This window comes from Dama dama, chromosome X (genome assembly GCF_033118175.1).
Source record: "Dama dama isolate Ldn47 chromosome X, ASM3311817v1, whole genome shotgun sequence".
NCBI classification, from domain to species: Eukaryota; Metazoa; Chordata; class Mammalia; order Artiodactyla; family Cervidae; genus Dama; species Dama dama.
The window spans coordinates 96,461,926-96,480,598 of NC_083714.1; the positions used below are offsets into that span (position 1 = coordinate 96,461,926).

The 18,673-nt window shown below is 44.6% G+C and overlaps 1 protein-coding gene across 2 annotated transcripts in view; it reads right to left on the minus strand.

Annotated features, from left to right (window-relative positions):
• Window positions 1-3,885: 3,885 nt before the first annotated feature.
• MAGED1 (MAGE family member D1) overlaps window positions 3,886-18,673 on the minus strand; it is a 75,890-nt gene continuing 61,102 nt past the window's right edge. Inside the window, exons 1-13 of one of the 2 annotated variants that reach the window (XM_061136144.1) lie at window positions 10,537-10,690; window positions 9,940-10,013; window positions 8,503-9,231; window positions 7,188-7,856; window positions 6,990-7,053; window positions 6,694-6,773; window positions 6,406-6,497; window positions 6,091-6,170; window positions 5,957-5,999; window positions 5,612-5,674; window positions 4,933-5,047; window positions 4,304-4,689; window positions 3,886-4,096 (exon numbers count right to left, since the gene is read on the minus strand). In XM_061136144.1, coding sequence (XP_060992127.1) covers window positions 4,312-4,689; window positions 4,933-5,047; window positions 5,612-5,674; window positions 5,957-5,999; window positions 6,091-6,170; window positions 6,406-6,497; window positions 6,694-6,773; window positions 6,990-7,053; window positions 7,188-7,856; window positions 8,503-9,231; window positions 9,940-9,984 — 2,358 coding nt within the window. In that variant the 5' untranslated portion in view covers window positions 9,985-10,013; window positions 10,537-10,690 and the 3' untranslated portion in view covers window positions 3,886-4,096; window positions 4,304-4,311. Of the gene's footprint in view, window positions 4,097-4,303; window positions 4,690-4,932; window positions 5,048-5,611; window positions 5,675-5,956; window positions 6,000-6,090; window positions 6,171-6,405; window positions 6,498-6,693; window positions 6,774-6,989; window positions 7,054-7,187; window positions 7,857-8,502; window positions 9,232-9,939; window positions 10,014-10,536; window positions 10,691-18,673 lie in introns of those variants that run through there. The other variant, XM_061136145.1, reaches the window with a different exon arrangement.

Sequence of the window (18,673 nt, forward strand, 5' to 3'; positions counted from 1 at the left end):
TTGCCCAAGTGCTGAATTTTCAAGCAGAGTCGGTTGCATATCTGAAGGACATTGTAAGAGTTAACTTAAGGCTTTTACCCAGGCGTGTTTCTGTTATATTAGGATCAGAGCTCCAAAAAAGTATTTTAACAAGCCAGCTTTTTTAATTGCATATGTGAAAAGAACCAGTTTTGCAGTTTCAAAAAAAATTCATTTTAATCAGTTTTTTCTAGAGTCTAACAATATCCTGGCTATGTTGTCTTTTTCTTTTCTGTGGTCATGGTCTCATAGCTAAAAATTTTAAACCAGAGAGTGTTCAGATTGACTCTGATGACAGAGGCAGACTGACTGATAAGATGTTGTCCCAGCAAGTACTGTTTATCTGGGGAGGTGGGGTGTTAGTTTGATAAGAAGAATCTGAAGGAGTAAGGTAACTTGCAGGAGTAGGGGAAGTTTGGTTCTTTTCCCATTTTCTTCTCCTCCCCCCACCCTCCACTGCCCCAAGAGATAGGAGGAGTTAGAAGGGGATTCTGTAGAATGTTAGAAGAATTTTTCCCAGCCTTTTGATTATAGGAGAAAGTCCTGGGTTAAGAGATCTTATGGAAAGGGAGTGACAGAGGGAGTTGAGGAGATGGGGTGGTAACAGCAAGACATATGTGGCATGAGTCCCTCAAGTCCAGATTCTGACTAAATGCCATTAAGGTTTCAGCACAAGAAATGGCAAAAGAAATCAAGTTGGGGATCGTGTTATAATTTAATGTGCCATTAAGAGGCCATTCTTCTTGGTTCTCCAATTTGTACCAGATCCAAGTTTTTCAAGATTTTCAGGGTCAAATTTTTCCAGTTACTGAGAATATAGCCTAGAGGTGAGTCTAGGGAAGGTTCTCAAGATGTACCTGGGTCCATTCTTAGAATGGGAGTGCTGAGAGCTCGCCAGCCACAAAAGGCATCCCAACTTTCCCAGTGAATCCTCCACGTGTGACAAGGCACCACATGTGACTAATGGCACAAATGGACAACTGTCCCAACAACCGCATCTGACAGTGAGAAGTGACCCCGAGTGTCTGACAGAGAGTGGCACAAAACCATGCAGTTAGGCCCAAGCCTAGGCACAAACTGTGAAAATGCACCTTGTGGCTAAGGCCAGTAACAACAGAAAGGAGTCTCCTGGAACCAGCTGTGAATGCTTTTTGACGATTCCCTGAAATGTGGAAGGCACTCTTTGGGATGACTCAGAGGCTGCTTTTAGGCTCCTGTAAATTAATCTGGACAGATGGACAAAAAGTGAAAGTAGCAGAGAAGACAGGCTGAGGAATCTGCCTTGTAGCCCTGCTGGGAAGGAGGCGACCTGGGGAGTGGGCTCAGTTTTGCTTGAAGCAGTATGTGCCTGAGAGAGTGCACAAAGTAGACTTGCTGGGGGTAGATGCTCTGATAGCCTGGTCTGTTCTGTGATTTCCCCTTATCCTGTCATGGGAGTCTTCAAGCAGCCAGTGCCCTAATGGTTTTTAAGTGCCTGACCCACGCCCACACAATTTTAATTGGCCTGGTCCTCAGCTTAAAGGAGAAGGAGGAGAAAGAGAAAACGAGAGCCCTCATCCACTTGCAGAGAAGGCAATGGCAACCCACTCTAGTACTCTCGCCTGGAAAATCCCGTGGACGGAGGAGCCTGGTAGGCTGCAGCCCATGGGGTTGTGAAGAGTCAGACACGACTGAACGACTTCACTTTCACTTTTCACTTTCATGCACTGGAGAAGGAAATGGCAACCCACTCTAGTGTTTTTGCCTGGAGAATCCCAGGGACAGGGGAGCCTGGTGGGCTGCCATCTATGGGGTCGCATAGAGTCGGACATGACAAGAGACTTAGCAGCAGCATCCACTTGGGTGGCAGATACTGGGGCACAGTGGGCAGTGGAGCCTTTGGAACATGCCAGAGAGTAACCCTGGCCAGAGTTCCTCAATTGCTTCCACGGCCACTTGTCTGTTCACAGAGGGTTTGAGAAAAAAATAAGAGAGGAAAGGAGAGTGCGGTAGCGCTCCCTGAGAGTAGTCCCTGTACAGGCCACCAAATGTTAGGCCAGTCTGACCATGAGTTGGAAAAGAATTTCCGAATACAGAGTACCACAGATAGGAGTAAGTTTATCAAGAACAAAGATGAGAGATAAAGTGGGCACTGCAAGTGCAGCAGGCTGACAACTCCTGACAAGCCAGGGAGAGTCAACAGTTATCATGAGTTAATAGCCAATTTTTATAGCCTCAAGTCAAAGAAAAATCCTGCTGGAAGGTTGGCATTAGGTGATTGGTTGGGGTGCTAATAAGTGTTTACTGGAGTGGGCATCTTTGGATAAGTTGGAGTCAGGAAGCTTGTTAATGATGATCAGGGGCTTTTGGCAACATTACAAAGGGGTTCAGTTAGCTTTGGAAGTGTCCTTGGTTCTCGGCTCTGCTTCTATGGCCTTGGTAAAAGGGGACTGGGGCAGGATTCAACAGTTCCCCCAGGCTTGCCTAAGAAAATGGTCAGGACCCAGGCCTGGCTGAAAGAGGGAAGCCTGGCAGTGAGGACAAAAGTTAGGGAGGGGTGGGGGCTCCAGACTACTGGCTCCTTCCTACTAACACTGGATTCTTCCTCTCAGAATGTGGACATTACCCAGGAACCTGAAAGAAGCCTTGGACACTGTCCTTGCCCACTGCTGAGCCCTTCCCAGGAGGCTAAACTCTTTGCTCTTGCTTTCTTCAGCCCCAAGAGCTCCTACATCTGCCCTTGCCCATATGCTTAGGCACCACTAAGCCTTTGAGGAAGTTATGACCTCAACCTAACTTGATCCTCAGCAAGAGAACTCTGCTTCCAGCAAGACCTCAGCAATTCAAGCCACTCCCATTCAACAGCCAAAAGGCTGACTGGCTCTGTGTGGAACTTCACTTACTTTCTCAATTCTTGTTCCCTAAGCAATAAAGGGGGCTTCCCAGGTGGTGCTAGTGGTAAAGAACCCACCAGCCAATGCAGGAGATATGAGACCAGGGTTGAATCCCTGGTTGGGAAGACCCCCTGGAGGAGGGCATTGCAACCCACTCCAGTATTCTTGCCTGAAGAATTCCTTGGACAGAGGAGCCTGGCAGACTAGTCTGTAGGGTCGGAGTCAGACACAACTTAAGTGACTTAGCATGCACGCATAAACAATAATTTCCTTTTTCTCCCTGCAGGAGGGGAGGAGCCATTGTGAGGCCTCCTTCACTATGCATAAAATGTTGTCTCTGTGATGAGAGCCTGTTCCTGTGGGGGTGGGGAATTGCAAAGGCTTTCTAGAGGCATATTCCTGGGCAGCATTTCCAGAGATAGCAGTGGGGGTTGGGGTGGGGGTGGGGGTCAGTGGGCCCACTCCTTTACAGGCAATGTGATTAGGTATGAGACTTTTCTTCTCACACAGGAAACTTTGGCACCTGGTTCATCATGTTCTCTGCTCCTATTCTTGCCCCGATCATGGAGTTATTTCACTTTCCACATGGATAATATAACCAACATCCTTGAGTCCACAGAACATTATCTCCAGGAACAGCTATATTCCCTTCCCTTCAACCACCCACTCTCTGAATTATTATTACCTGGAGTTCTACCTCCTCTGTCTTCTTAAATGCAACTGTCTGACCACCTACACCCTCTCTCATTATTTCATCTTTCAATGTCACTCCAAAACACCTAGCAGCATATCACATGATTCACTTAAGTGATATTTAATACCATACCTATTTTTAGACCTCTTTAACATTCATGTTCATCAATCACTCTTTTGTTTCCCTATCCATTAGCTAGGGAACTGATCTGCCCTTCAGGCTAGTACTGAGGTCCCATCTCTCCCATACAAACATGGTGATTTCTCATTAAACACAGAAAAAACAGGGAACACATCTAACTTACTTTGCAGTTTCAACGTTTATTTCTGATACCAAAACTTGACAGCACACAAGGGAGGGGGTAAGCAATAGACAAGGAACAGCAAATAAATTTTTTCCTGCATGCCACTTTCAGTCAACAGGATGTGGCTCTCTAGATAGCTGCGTTTAGAAGGATTCTGAGGCTTCATCCTCACTCAGGGGAAAGACAATTGCAACGGATTAGCAGTATCTATAAACATAAAAAAGAAAAAAGATTAAAAATCAATGCATATACCAAGTAGTAAGGAATATAAATAACAAATACTGCTTCCCCATACTTCCTTCATCTCATCACCATGGGTTTCTTAGAACTCCCAGCTAGAGCACATAAATACATTCCCATGGACTCTATAACTCCCAGTGACCCTAAGTGCCCAATCCAAAGTGATATACCTACCCAAAATCTCACTCAACCCAGAAGAAACCGATGGCACCAAAGTTGGCAGCAAAGTTGGCACTGGCTGTACCACCAGGGCCAATAATGGGGCCGGCAAAGGTCTGAGGAAATCTGGAGCGAGCATTCTGGTGGTATCTGGCCCAGAAGGTAAATGGGATTCTGGACCAGGGATCTCCAAAATCTCCTTCCTCATCCCACGTCAGCAGCTCAAACTCAATGTCATCCCAGCTCCAGGGCCCAGATACGGCCTCATCTCCAATCCCCATGCGGGTTCTCGCCTCAGCCCGTGCCTCAGCCTCGGCTGCAGCAGCATCCAAAGCATCCAAGGCCTCATCTGCGGCCTCCATGAACTGTGCAGTCCAGTCACGAGGGTCTCTCTTCTGAACCTGAGATGAGGAGTAGAAAATAAAGCCCATGATAGTATTAGTTAATATTTATGAAGCACCCACTATACATTTAGCACCCTACTTTGTGCTACTGTTTACATAGTAACAACAAGAAATGCCACCAATAATGTGGCACCTACCATGTGCAATACCTAAGGAAGATCTCATTCCTGCTCTGGACTTTTCCCAGCCAGTCATACTTCATCCCTTAACCTATCAAGTCTAGAGCTGTTCCTCTATTACCTCTGCAATGAATCGCAGCACTTTCATCTTGCTAGTCTCATGGTAGGATCGGAGGCCCCAGAGGAACTCATACTCAGGAGGGTTGCTGTTGGGTACTCGTCTGTAGTCTAGGTACCTTAGAAAAAGGAGAAAGGCCTTTGTTTCTACCCAGCCAAAATGAGAGTCCATCAATGCATAATAATCCGAGATTCTGACACCTCAGATTTCAGGTAGCAACTCTCTCCAGTCTCATTCCTAAACACCGATTATTTACCCTCTAATAATCAGGCCTTCGAATTCTTGTGCTTCTATACCAAACTGTCACCTAGGACTGGAGGATGACTTATGTAGAGTCATAGAAAGGACAACACTTTTTCACCCCCTCTGCCACAGTTCTAACTCCAGGTTCTTACAATCTTGTTACTGAACCACAGATAGGCCCATTGCAAAGCCTCTGCTAAGCCCAGCCTTGGGAATATCTACTGGGGGTGTGGTGGACAAGCTCCACTTGCAAGATAACTATACTGCAGGAAAATTCAGCCACAAGGAATATACTCAGTAAATACTCCTGTGTATATATGTGTGCATATGCATAGGTATAGTTAATATAAGAAATAAGCAGCATGGGAAGGGCTTTCTGAGGCTGACCAGCACACAGAATACACAAGGACAAAGACAAAGCCGCTTAGGCATCACTTACTTTTGTTTTACAAATTCGTAAGTGAGAAGTTTCCTCAGATCTCCAAGGAGGGGATGTCTTACCCTGAAAGCAAAAAAAAAAAAAAAAACCAAAAAAACAAGAAGATCCATAATTAGAGACTATGACGTTGCCCAAAGGAAAGAAAAGAGTTTTCCAGCACAGAAGTCAGAGATAAGAGAAGAGGCAGAGATCAGGACTATTTCCCCATCCACCCAGGTCATATCCTTGGGCTCTGTACCTCCCCAAGCCAATTCCCTTAGACTACCAAGTTGATGCAATCCTGGAACCATCCTCTGTTGCCAAAGGATCATATAACAGGCAAGAGATGAGAGAGCCCAATCATACCCAGGACGCAGTCCCATCTTGCGTAGTGCCTCCCAGAGGACAGCTGCAATGGGAGGCAAGGGGAGACAAGGGATGGAAAATGAGCATGGAAATCAGGTGGTAGCCAACCCCCAGCTGTTGGCCCGGCCACTCACCTTCACTGGCACGGTTGCCATTCATGAAGATGACACCCAAAATCACTAAAAGGAGACCCAGTTTCGGTGTGTCTTTGGTCCTAAAGAAGTAAAAAATATATATATATATATATATATTTTCAGCAGTCATTTACACAGGCACCCCAGGCAGTTTACCCATCCAGCTTCCCTAGTATTCTCAGCTAGGAGACAACTCTACCCCAACTCTGCCCATGACCTGCTATGTGACCCTGAATCCTGAACCATGATCTACTTGAAACTCTCAGGAATAAACCACCAGAGAATGGCAATGTTTCCCTTCCTTTCCCATCTTACGTTCCCAGTATGCCAGCCAGGGACTCAGGGGTGCTGATGAGAATATACAGGTGTTCTTCCTTGTCAATTTCTTTCAGTTGAATTCCAAATTTCTACAGGGGCAAGAAAACAACTATGAAATTACAGAATCTAGCATAAGCATACCCATATTCACTCCCTGTGATCTGCACCAAACTCGCAATAGGAATCCCATGAATCTTTTAAATCAAGACTTTCTCATAATATCTATCAAAGCCCCTCCCCGCAAACCTTTCCCCATCATTCTGTCCTTCAGGGTTGCCTTCTCACCTTTTCCAGGACAAAGCACGCACGTTCAATGATTTCTGGATACACATCAGTGTATTCACGGATGATATCCCTCAGCATTTCTGCAGGTGAGAGGAGGGAGCATCTGAGCTGAGCAGGGGCCACAGAGCTGTGACATCTTTGCCACCCCTACCCAGCAGAGCACAGTAAGTGAAAAAAGAAGACTCAACCATGGAAGGAGAGGATTGAAGGGGAGGGAACATAGAAGCACAGAAATATCCACAGAGAATGGGGTGAGGGGAAGGGCAGATCTCTGGAAGAGGTTACTGGATGCCTACCTGAGCGCTTGATGGGCACCTTTGTGTAATCTTTAAGCATCAGGTACTTGACCAACTTATTTGCCTGAGAGAGAAAAAGGAAATCATTAAAGTTATAAGATACTGACAGAACACTTGGTTGAATTATAGATGGAAGTACAACAAAAAAAAGAAGCGAGGGTGGGTAGGGAGAAACAACTGGGGAGTTACAGTTCTTACTCTTTCCTGAAGAAGGGCCACATCTCGGGGCTGTGAGGCACCCAGGTTCTGTGAGGCACGCGAATTAGGAGAGGGGCGCAGGTTCGGTGAGGGGCGCAGGTTTTGCCAGTCTGGTGGAACTGGCCAATCAGTGGGGATCCAGTCAGGTGGGAGCGGCCAGTCAGTGGGGAGCGGCCAGTCAGGTGGCAGTGGCCAGTCAGGGGGTAGTGGCCAGTCGGGAGGGCCTTGCCAATCTGGAGGACCTTGCCAGCCTGGTGGAGTCTGCCATCCAGGTGGGGTCTGCCACCCAGGTGGATTCTGCCAGGCCAGTGGGTTTGGCCAGACAACCGGACCAGGCCAGACAATGGGGTTCGGCCAGATCACTGGGTTCTGCCAGATCACTGGGTTTGGCCAGATCACGGGGTTCTGCCAAGCAACTGGGTTTTGCCAGGCTGGTGGGGTCTGCCTAGCTGGGGGGCTCTGACGTGCTGGTGGGGTCTGCCTGGTTGGCTGATTTTGCCAGCCTGATGGATTCTGCCAGGCCAATGGGGTCTGCCAGAGCACATTGGGGGGTGCGCCAGGTGGGCTCTGAGTGGTAACTGGAACTGGTGCAGACCTCCAGGTCCCTGGAGCCAGTGGGGCCCGCCTCTGATCCCCACTGCTACTCTCTTCCACATTCAAGTTATTAATCTGCATCATCAAAGAAAAGGAAGGTCAGGGTTACCAAGTGTTTCTATATCCTTACCATATCTATTTCAGGAAGGCCCCCTAAAACCCTCACCTGTAGTGACAGCCTGACCTACTAGCCAATGGTCACCCTGAGTCCTGGGCTTGTCTTTCACTGTCTTCCAGGCAGGAGTTTCATCTCTGAACCAGGCCAGGAGCAACCCAAGGGTGGGGCCTGAGGCTTCTCCTCTTCCTATGTCCATCACTGGCTCTGCTTGAACCACCCTGGACAAATCACTCAAGTCACTTCACCTCTCTGGGACTTAGTTTCCTTCTCTATAAAACTGAAACTATGACCCCTAGCTGGTATGAGGTACCTTGAAGATTTATTGAGTGAGATAACCTGTGTGAATGTGCCTAGGCCAAGATCTAACACATGGCTACTTTTAAAACGAAACTGAATTACATACGGACTGTATATATTACGTGTCTCATCTCCCCATTAGTCTGTGGACTAACAAGAATCATCATATTTACCTTATCATCCCCTACAACGTAGGTGAATACAGACAATTATATATATTTAGTTTTGTCTTGTTTAGAACAAATGAACCACCTCAGAGAAGAAAGGAGAGAGCCCAAAGCAAAGTAGAACTAGCAGGGATCTCACCTTACGGGTCCTCTTGCCCCGAATTATAGTCCTGGACTCCAGATTCTGAGCCTGGGAACCATCTGCAGATGTCTGTGCAGCTGCACCATCAGATTCACAGATACCTGGGCTTGGGTCAGCCTCTATGTCAGCGTGGGAAGTGGCCATCTTGGCTTGGTTAACATTCTGGGTCTGGGTATCAGGAGTTGGGGCCGTAGTGGTGTCATTCCAAGCCTTGAAGGCTGTCTTGGGCTGAGTGTTGACCATCTCACTGGCGTTGAGAGACTGAGAGAAATTGTAGGCCGCATTTGGGACCACTTTAGTAGTGCTATTCTGGGCCTTAAAGGCCATCTCTGACTTGTTGGGAGTTAACTCACTGGTAGGGGCTGCCTGGGAAAAATCATAGGCAGTATTTGGGCCCTTTGGGGGGGCATTCTGGGACTTAAAGGGTGCTGTAGGCAGCATGTTGGAAGTCTCCTTGGCATTAAATGCCTGGGAGAAATCATAGGCAGCATTTGGGCCTTTTGTGGTGGCATTCTGGACCTTAAAGGCTGTCTTAGGCTTAGCGGCAGTTGCTAAAGCCTGCGTATCAGCCGTCTCACTGACTGCTGGGGGCTGTGAACTCTGAGGACTAGCATTCGGTGCACTGGCAGCTGCTGTGGCCTGGTTGGTAGGCGGAGCCTCCGAGATCTGGATGGCCTCCATCAGGGTCTGCATAAGCAAGGTGCTGTCTTCTACGGAGGCCTCAGCCTGCAAATAAGGGGTAAAAATTAAATCTCTGGGCTTCCAAAGTGGGGTTGGCAGGGTGAGGCGGGGGGCAGGATGTGTACAGGAGGTGAGGCTGGTTGGTGCAAAAAGAGAAGGTTGAGTAAGACATCTAGAGGCCTGAGTGGCGTGAAGGGGAAACAAAACATCTGATAGGGGTTGAGTGAAGCAGGGGCTAAACAAGGAGTGGGGCCAAATGAAGAGAGGGGACAAGTGTGGAGGGGGGCTGCTGATCTAGGAGTGAAGTTAGAGCAGAGCAATGCAGCCTGGAGTAGGAGCCGGAACAAGAGTGCCGCCTTGAGGAGTTGAGGAAAATAAGGGGGTCGCAGGGGGTGGGGAATGCAGGAGAAAGGGAAGGTGGAGGCAGGAGGTTGGGGGAGGGGGTGGCAAAGAGCTCCAGAAGCGTCAGGACTATGGGGGGCGGGGGGAAGGTTCCTTACTCAATCGGCATTCTCTGGGCAGATTGCCCTTACTATTAACAGGGTCTCCCCTTTATCTGAAGGGGAACTGATGGCTGAAAAGGGATGACACCACCCCCCGCCCCACACACACACCTTAAACCATGGGAATTTGAAAAATGACGGAATCTAGGCATCAAGAAGGCAACATCAGATCCAAGCGTCTGGACAGCCAAAGGCGCCCCGGGGGAACTGTCGGCTAGGGAAACGGTGGGGTGGGGAGTGGAAATCTCACCTGGAAGCCGAGGAGGCCCGCACCACAGTCCATTTTCTGAGACATGATTCTTGTCCCTCTGGCAAGAGCAGAGCCTGGGGGGTGTGGAGGAGGAGTTGGGCGTTATACTAGAGGGCAAACGGGAAGGAACGAATTTGGGGAAATGGTGGTGTTTGAGGTTTGATTGTGGGGGCGGATGAGGGGGCTGAATATGAGAGGAATGGGCCAGATTGGAGTGGGAAAAGTGAATGGGTGTCCGGATGGAGGTTCTGAATCCTGAGAAGCTACGAAGAGAAGCTTCAAATCGGGATTCAGATGAGAATTCTGAATCCAGGCAGATTGAGTTGGGATTCGCATTTGGGAAATTGAATGGAGTTTTTGAATAAGGAGAATCGTATAACAGTACAGACCGAAGTCGAGAAATCTGCGGAGGTTTTGAACGATGGGAGGGGTTTAGAGAGCGAACAGGGATTCTGAATAAGGGAGAATCGGGTGAGGGGTGTAAATCGGGGCTTGGGGAGTGGAAGAGGGATAAGAATCCGGGATAAAGGGATCGGGATGAAAAATAGGGGGCCCGCACCAGGGGGCAAGATGCCCTATCTGGGGGCTAAATCTCACCTTGCCTCAGGCCCCAACCCCAACCCCCTCGTAGCCTCCCTTCTTCACGACTCAGAGGATCGGGATTGCAGTTTTCGGCTCTCAGCAGCCGCACCCTCTCCTTGTCCAGGAGAAAATGCCAGCGCGGCAGCTAAGACGACCCCGCCTCTTCTCCTAATATACCACCCACCACCTCAGATAGTTGTACGCATGCGCAAGAACTGATCGACCAAATAAGAGTCCCGCCCGCTTCCCCAACAAAAGCTTCGCCCTGAAGGCTATGCTGAGCATGTGCAGTGGGAGGCAGTCCCGCCCCTTTGCCAACACACCATCCCATCACCAACCAGGTTGACAGTATGCTGCGGCCCCTCCCCCAAACAGATGCGCTGTGCCTCTAGATCCCACCCCTCGCCCCACGCATCGGCCCCCCTACCTTTTCCGCAATGCGTCTCTGTTCTTTCCCTCCCCTCTCGTGGCCCCTCCTGTCAGTCAGCATACATCAACCACCCGCTTGTCTAGCAGCATTTAGGTCACTATTAAAGAGGTCTCTGTGTAGGGTCTCAAATTGCAACAAGTGCCAGGCTCCTGCTAAAAATAATCTTATCCATTTAGGGACCTAGGAAAATGGCCAGAGAGGGATACATTAATGGAGGTAGAAAAAGTCTGTGCCTGCCACGTGACCCTACAAGATCTCCTCCCCACTCAACAGCTTCCAGACTCAAACATTAGCTACTTTCCTGCCCTTTGTGCAGCTCCAGCTGTTTATTTTGTGTGGGGAGGTGGGGAGGGATGGGCACAGCTTGTACTTCACAGCAGGATCTCTGCTGGGGCTTGTTTTCCTCTCACAGAAGCCCTGAGAAGTGGATATCAGCATCTCCATTTTACAGATTAAGATAATGAGGTACAGACACATTGCATGAGCTAGACAAGGACAGTCAGTAAACGGAAAATGAAAAATGTGGGCCTGGTTTTCCAGACCCTAAAACCCAATTTGCACCATTGCTGGCTCAGGGACTGAGGCACCCTCACTTCTTCAGTTTGAGCAAAGATTCACCCAACCTCCCCTGCTCTGTCAACATCTGTCCCAAACTTGAGCTCATGCTCTGCATCCTGGAGAACACAGGTGGGGCCCCAGCACCCCCTCCCCGCCCCTGCCTGCTCTATGTGGTCCACCCAGGTGAGCGAATTGCTCTTTGGGGTCCACTCTCTGATCCGACTGTCAAGCATCTTTTGCTCTGAGTGGCACAAATGTCCCTGAGGCCTTCTTGGTGCCCTCCAGAGCGGCCAGGACACTCAGGTACTTGTGTGTCTGAATCATGGCAAGCCTTGACTGAGAGTAAAATGTTTGCCCTGGTTCCTTCCGGGGCTGGGCCTCAGTTCCTGGGATGGAGTGTTGGGCCAGTTTGTCACTAGCTGTGTGAGCCCACTCAAGCCACTGGAATTATCTGAGTCTGGCTTCTCAACATGCAAAATGGGAAAGACAATTAGCACTTACTGGGGTCCTATGCAACGACACAAACTGTGCTTCAAGAATAGAGAGGCTCAAAAAGGCAGAAAATGTTATATAGATGTGAAATGACTCAAACTGAACTGATACTTTCCAAAAATCCAAGGTACATCTTTGTACCTTTCACATTTATTCTGGCATCAGCTCCTGCCAGGAGCCAACATACAAAAGGAAGCTAATGATGGGAAGTACTGCAGCATTTGGTCCCCAGGGGCCAACATCAATTCTGCCTGGCTGGGTAACTTTCCCCATCTGTTGCATAGCAACCTCCTCTGTCAGCTGCCTGTTTTTTCTCAGCACTTCCTCTGAAAAGTGTCTGCAGTGGGACGTGATCAGACTCAGGAAAGGAGGCCTAAAACACCATTTTATATGCTTTCTGTTCCCATATCTATTATCTCCAATCTTGACTTCTGAATTCTAAATCTGTAATCTGACAACCTACCCCACTCTTGGCAATTGTCTCTGTATTTTCACAATTAACAGGTCCCATATATCCTCCTCCTCACCAACACTGTGTTTGTCCTGTCATGCCCTTCTCTCTCCATTAGAATCCTTTTAGGGAGATGGATTTTTGTTTTATTCATTGCTGTATCCTTAGAACTTAAAATGATGCCTAGTGTATTTTATATGCTCAAAAAATACTTGTTTAATGAATGAATGAATACCACCATCCATTCTGTTGTTTATACAAGAAACCTCAGAGGCATTCTTGTTTCTTTCCCGTAATGAATTCACTTACTTTTCCTCATTACACAAATGTATATCTGTCATTAAAAATTCAAACATTACCTTAGTATTTCAGAAATTAAATAGCCATCACTCCAGATTTCACCACTTTGAGGTAACTGTTAAGGTTTTGTTGCTAATTTCTCATACAACACTTTATGTACATATATTCTTACATAAATGGGATTACATTATATATGCCATACTTTGAATTGCATTCTTTTATTAATACTTATTGCCTCCTACTTTCTTTTACCTCTACCCTCATCTGAGACATGCATTTTAAAAACCATTTTTTATATTCTATCATGTTCAAAAAGTCCTTTTTTATTGTTTTACAAAAATGAAGATCATATTATATATATTTTAATCTATCTTATTTATCTCAGTTAATGTTAATCCACTTCTGATTCATTCTTTTGCATTGCTGCATACTATTCCATGATAGGGATGGACCACAATATATTAAATCATTTCCTCATTGATGGTAATTCATTTTGGTTTCAGGTGTTTTGGTGTGTGGAGGGAGCACATACTGACAACATTGCAATAAAATACTTTTACATATATCCTTACGTTTAATGCTTAATATCTATTCCTGAGACATCAGATGCCCAGGAGTAAGATCAATACACTCTACAGTGTTTGGTATCATAAGCCTTTTCCAATTTTTTTCCCAACCTGATGTGTGTTTTATTGGTATCTCCTTGTGGTTTTAATTTACATTTCTGTTAAGTAATGGAATACATATTCATATGTCAATGGACCTACTGGATTTCTTTTGTAAAGTGCTTGTGCAAGTCTTTTGCCTATTTTTCTTGTGTTGTCTTTGTCTTAATTATCTTGGAGATTTCTTTGAACAGTCTTACAGATGCTAATTGAAATCCCGTAGGACTAGATATATTGCAAATATATTTTTCACATTTTGGTAAGGTAATACAGTGTGTATACTCATATTATGTAACAGTTCCAACTGCAAGAGCCACCTTAGCAGCTACAAAACTGTGACCTAGGATTTATCAGTGGTAGGGTCCTGAAAACCACCCTTGTGTTCAATGATTCACTAGAAGCACTCACAGAACTCAGGATAGGTGTTACATTCAAGGCTATAGTTTATTACAATGCAAGGATACCAATTTAAATCCACAAAGCTACAAGGTGCCTAACTCACATGTCCAGGAGAGAACAGGGGTGAGCTTCCATTTGTTCCCTTTCAGTGGAATTGTATGGCCAGTGCTTAATTCTCCCAGCAAGATGTGTGACAAACCTGATCCCTTGTGCCTGGGATTTACTGGAGTTTAGTCACGTAGGCATGGAACACCTGGGTGGCTAACCTTAGCTACTCAGTCGCCAGCCTGTGCCGAGGTCAAACTAATGCCACAAGGCTCAAGGCCCTACTATAAATCACACTCTTAACATAAACCATCTGTTGACCCAAAGCCCCGGCTGAACAAAAAGATTCTAATCAGGCATAATATGCCAAAGGTTTAGAGGTTATCTCCCAGGAGCTTTTCAAGAGCTGGATCTTTCTTTGGAATGTGCAGACATTTTTTTTGGAATGCTCAGGGTCTGAACACCTCAGACCTGCCGAGTCAAGTCTTCTATTGCACAAACAGTCATAATTCCAACCTAACATTTGAACCTAAAAGGAGGGATTCAAAGATGGAATTCAATGCCATATCCATGATGCTGGGAGCAGGAACTGCAAGAAAATCCAGTTTCTAGGTGCACCATTAGGTAGCAGGGCCAAGGCAGCACCCAAAATCCCGTGTTGAGTGGTGGTAGTAATGGTATCCAAACAGCTAAATTTTTATGGCATGATTTTTGAAATACAGCTGGGCCAGCTGCTTTTAGCAAATTACTTTATTTAATTCTATTATTTTAACATATTTAAGAATTTTTAAAAATTAAAATTAATTACAGATATGCAGAAAATTGCAAAGATAGTCGAGAGAGGCCTTTTGCACCCTTCAGCTGCTTCCCCCAGTGGGCACATCTATAATACAGTGGGCACATCTATAATACAGTATCAAAACCAGGAAACTGACATTGGTGTCACGTGTGTATCACTCTATGTTACTTTATCACATGTGGAGGTTTCCACAGTAATCACCATAACCATCAAGATACAGAACTATTCTGTCACCACAAAGATTTCCCTGTACTCTATCCCTTTATAGTCACACTTAACCCCATTTCCTCCACTATCCCTAACCCTTGGAAGACATTAACATGTTCTTTCTCCATTTCTATAATTTTACCGTTTTAGGGAGGTTATAAAATTGAAATCATACGTATCACATTTTGAGTGACTTCTTTGACTCAGCGTAATGCCTGTGAGATATATTCAAGTTGTGTGTCTTTTCCTTTTTATTAGTGAGTACTATTTGGTGGGGCTTCCCAGGTGGCACTAGTGGTAAAGAACCTGCCTGCCAATACAGAAGACATAAGAGATCCAGGTTTGATCCCTGGGCTGGGAAGACACCCTGGAGGAGGGCATGGCAACCCACACCAGTATTCTTGCCTGGAGAATCCTCATGGACAGAGGAGCCTAGAGAACTACAGTTCATAGGGTCGAAAAGAATCAGACACGACTGAAGCTACTTAGCATGCATACATGCACTATTCAATGGTATAGATGTGCTACAGTTGGTTTAACCATTCACCCACTTAAGTACATCTAGGTGGTTTCCAGTGTGGGCTATTAGAATAAAGCTGCTGTAAACATTTGTGTACAATTTCTTCTGTGAACATAAGTTCTTATTTCTCTGGGATAAATGCCCAAGAGGGCAATTGTTGGATTGTGTAATGAGAGCATGTTAGGTTTATAAGAATCTTGCCAAACTTTCCCAGTGACTGTATCATTTTACATTCCCAGCATCAATGTGTGAGTGGATCTATTTTCTCCAAATCCTTGCCAGCACCCATTGTATTTTTTTAGGCATTCTGATAGATGTGAAATAATAACTCATTGTGGTTATAACTTACATTTTCCTAATGGTTAATGATGTTGAATATTTTTAACATGCCTATTTTCCATTGATATATCCTTTTTGGTGCAATGTTTCTTCATGTCTTTTACCCAGTTTTCTAATTTAATTGCTTGTGGTTTTTTTTTTAAGTGTTGAGCCTTGAGAATTTATATATTTTATGTATAAGTCCCCTGTCAGATACATGGTTTGCAAACTGGTTTCTCCCAGTTTGTAACTTTTGTCTTCATCCTCTTTAAGAGAGTCACATGGCACATTTTTTAGAAAGTCCAGTTTATTGATTTTTTTCTCTTCTAAAGATCTGTGTCATTTCTAAGAACTCTTGAACAAGCCCTAAAGATCTGGAGATTTTATCCTGTATTATATTCCAGAAGTCTTGTGGTTTTAACTTTTGTATGGAAGTCTATCTTCCATTTGGATTTAAATTTTGAATGAGATGTGAGGTCTAGGTTGAGTTTTATTTGGGGGGATGGGAGAGGAGGAGCTATAAAAATCCATCTTATCATTCCAGCACAATTTGTTGAAAAGATAATCCTCCCATTGAGTAATTTTTGCACCTTTGTAAAAGCTCAGTTGACCATACTTGTGTAAGGCTATTTCTCAAGTTCTCTATCCTGTTCCATTGGTCTATGTGTCTACTCCTCCATCAATACCGCAATGGTTTTGATTACTGTGGCTATACAATAGTCCTGAAGTTGAACAGAATTTTGTTCTTTTTCAGAATTATTTTATCTGTTATTCTAGTTCTTCTGCTTTCCCATACTTTTTGGAATAATTTATATCTACAAAGTATCTTGGGTTCAATCCTTGGGTTGGAAAGATCCCCTGGAGAAGGAAATTTCAACTCGCTCCAGTATTCTTGCCTGTGAAATCCCATGCACAGAGGAGCCTGGTGGGCTACAGTCCATGGGGGTCACAAAGAGTAGGACATGACAGGGCACGCACACACAAAGCATCTTACTGTAATTTTGATAGCAACTGCATTCAACCTGTGGGCATTCTCTCCTTTTATTTTGATTCTCTTTCATTTCTTCATCAGAGTTTTTTTGTTATTCTGCCATTGTTGGGGGGAGTGTTCTATAAATATCGATTAGATCCTGTTGGTTGATGATGTTGGGTCTATCCAATTATGCTTTTTCCCAAACATGGGAAGTTTTCAGACATTTTTCAGCCCCTCCTCCTCTCTTTCTGTGACTATGATGACACCTATGTTAGATCTTTTGCAGTAGTCCAACAAATACTTGAAGCTCTGTTTATTTTTTGTTTTCAGTCTATTTTTCCCTGTCAGATATGATACTTTCTGTCATTCCACCTTAAGTTCACTAATTCATTTTTTTATTTATTCTACTTCTGAGTTCATTTATTATTAGTTAAGTTCATTTATTGGACTTTGGATTTTTCAGTTCCTAAATTTCTTTTTGATTGCTCCTTATACCTTCTATTTCTTTTGGAGATTTTCTACTTCTTTGCTAAGACTTTCTGTATTGTATGAACAGTTGCTCATTGAAACATCTTTATAATGGCTGTTTAAAAACCCTTGGAGATGATTCTAGTATCTGTATCATCTTGATGTTGGTGTGTATTGACTGTCTTCTCTCATTCAAGGTGTGATTATCATATTTCTTGATATGACAAGTGATTTTCAATTGTATCCAAGATATTTTGCATCTTATAAGGATCTGAATCTTATTTAATCTTCTGGCTTATCACATGTGAGCAGAAATTCATGTTCCCACTCAGCCTCCACTGACACCTGGGAGAGAGGGGCTCCTTGTTACTGAGGGATAAATGAGAGTTCCAGCTCCATATTAAGCTTGTAGGCATACTGCCCTGACTGGAAGAGACCTGGGCTCCTAATTACATAGCCAGAGAACTCACACCATGCCATTGTTTGGGATCTAAGCTCCCTAGAAAGCACACCATCTTATCTTCTACTTTCAGGGTGATTTCATGTTTAGATTATATAGAATGCACCCAGGGACAAACATGGAAGAGTACATCTACACCATTTATTCCTTCTTGCTGGAAGTCTAAGTCCCCAATTCAAGTATTTTTTTAAAAATTATAACTATTGAGATCTCTAATGCAAAACCATACTATAAAAATAATTTGATCACTTAATTTACATTAAAAATTACACTACATTTTCTGTAAAGGAAATCAGTCCTGAATATTCACTGGAAGGACTGATGTTGAAGCTGAAACTCCAATACTTTGGCCACCTGATGCGAATAACTGACTCATTTGAAAAGACCCTGATGCTGGGAAAGACTGAAGGCGGGAGGAGAAGGGGATGACAGAGGATGAAATGGCTGGATGGCATCACCAACTCAATGGACATGAGTTTGAGTAAACTCTGGGAGTTGGTGATGGACAGGGAGGCCTGGCATGCTGCAGTCCATGGGGTCACAAAGAGTCAGACATGACTGAGTGACTGAACTGAACTGAATTTACATTATATATTACAGTTATTTTGATGACTTGGTGAAACATCAAAAAAGATATTAAGTAATAATCTCAGTAAGTAATATCCCTTTCTTTTTCTTGAAATGATTTTACCATTTCACTATTTAGAATGTTTGTTGCTTTTTAATAAGTAGTTTTTAAACATCATATTTAGTAGTTTATTCCTCTTATTTTACTTATAGTTTTTCATGTTTCTTTCTGCCTTGTTCCCAAATCCTATTCCTGTTGATTGTACCATTTTAAGTACACCTTGGTTCCATTCTATTCTCTTACTTTTTATCACCTTGTTGTTAGAAGCATGAAGAGAGGGAGGAATGAAGACAGAGAAGTTGAAAAGAGAGGGTATAAGAGAAAGAAAAGGAAGGAAGGAAAAAAGAAAAAGGAAAACTAATAAAGAATTAATGACAATAGCAACTGCAAGTAAATGGAATTATTAAGATAATGAGAAATAAGAGAATGGAGAAACAAT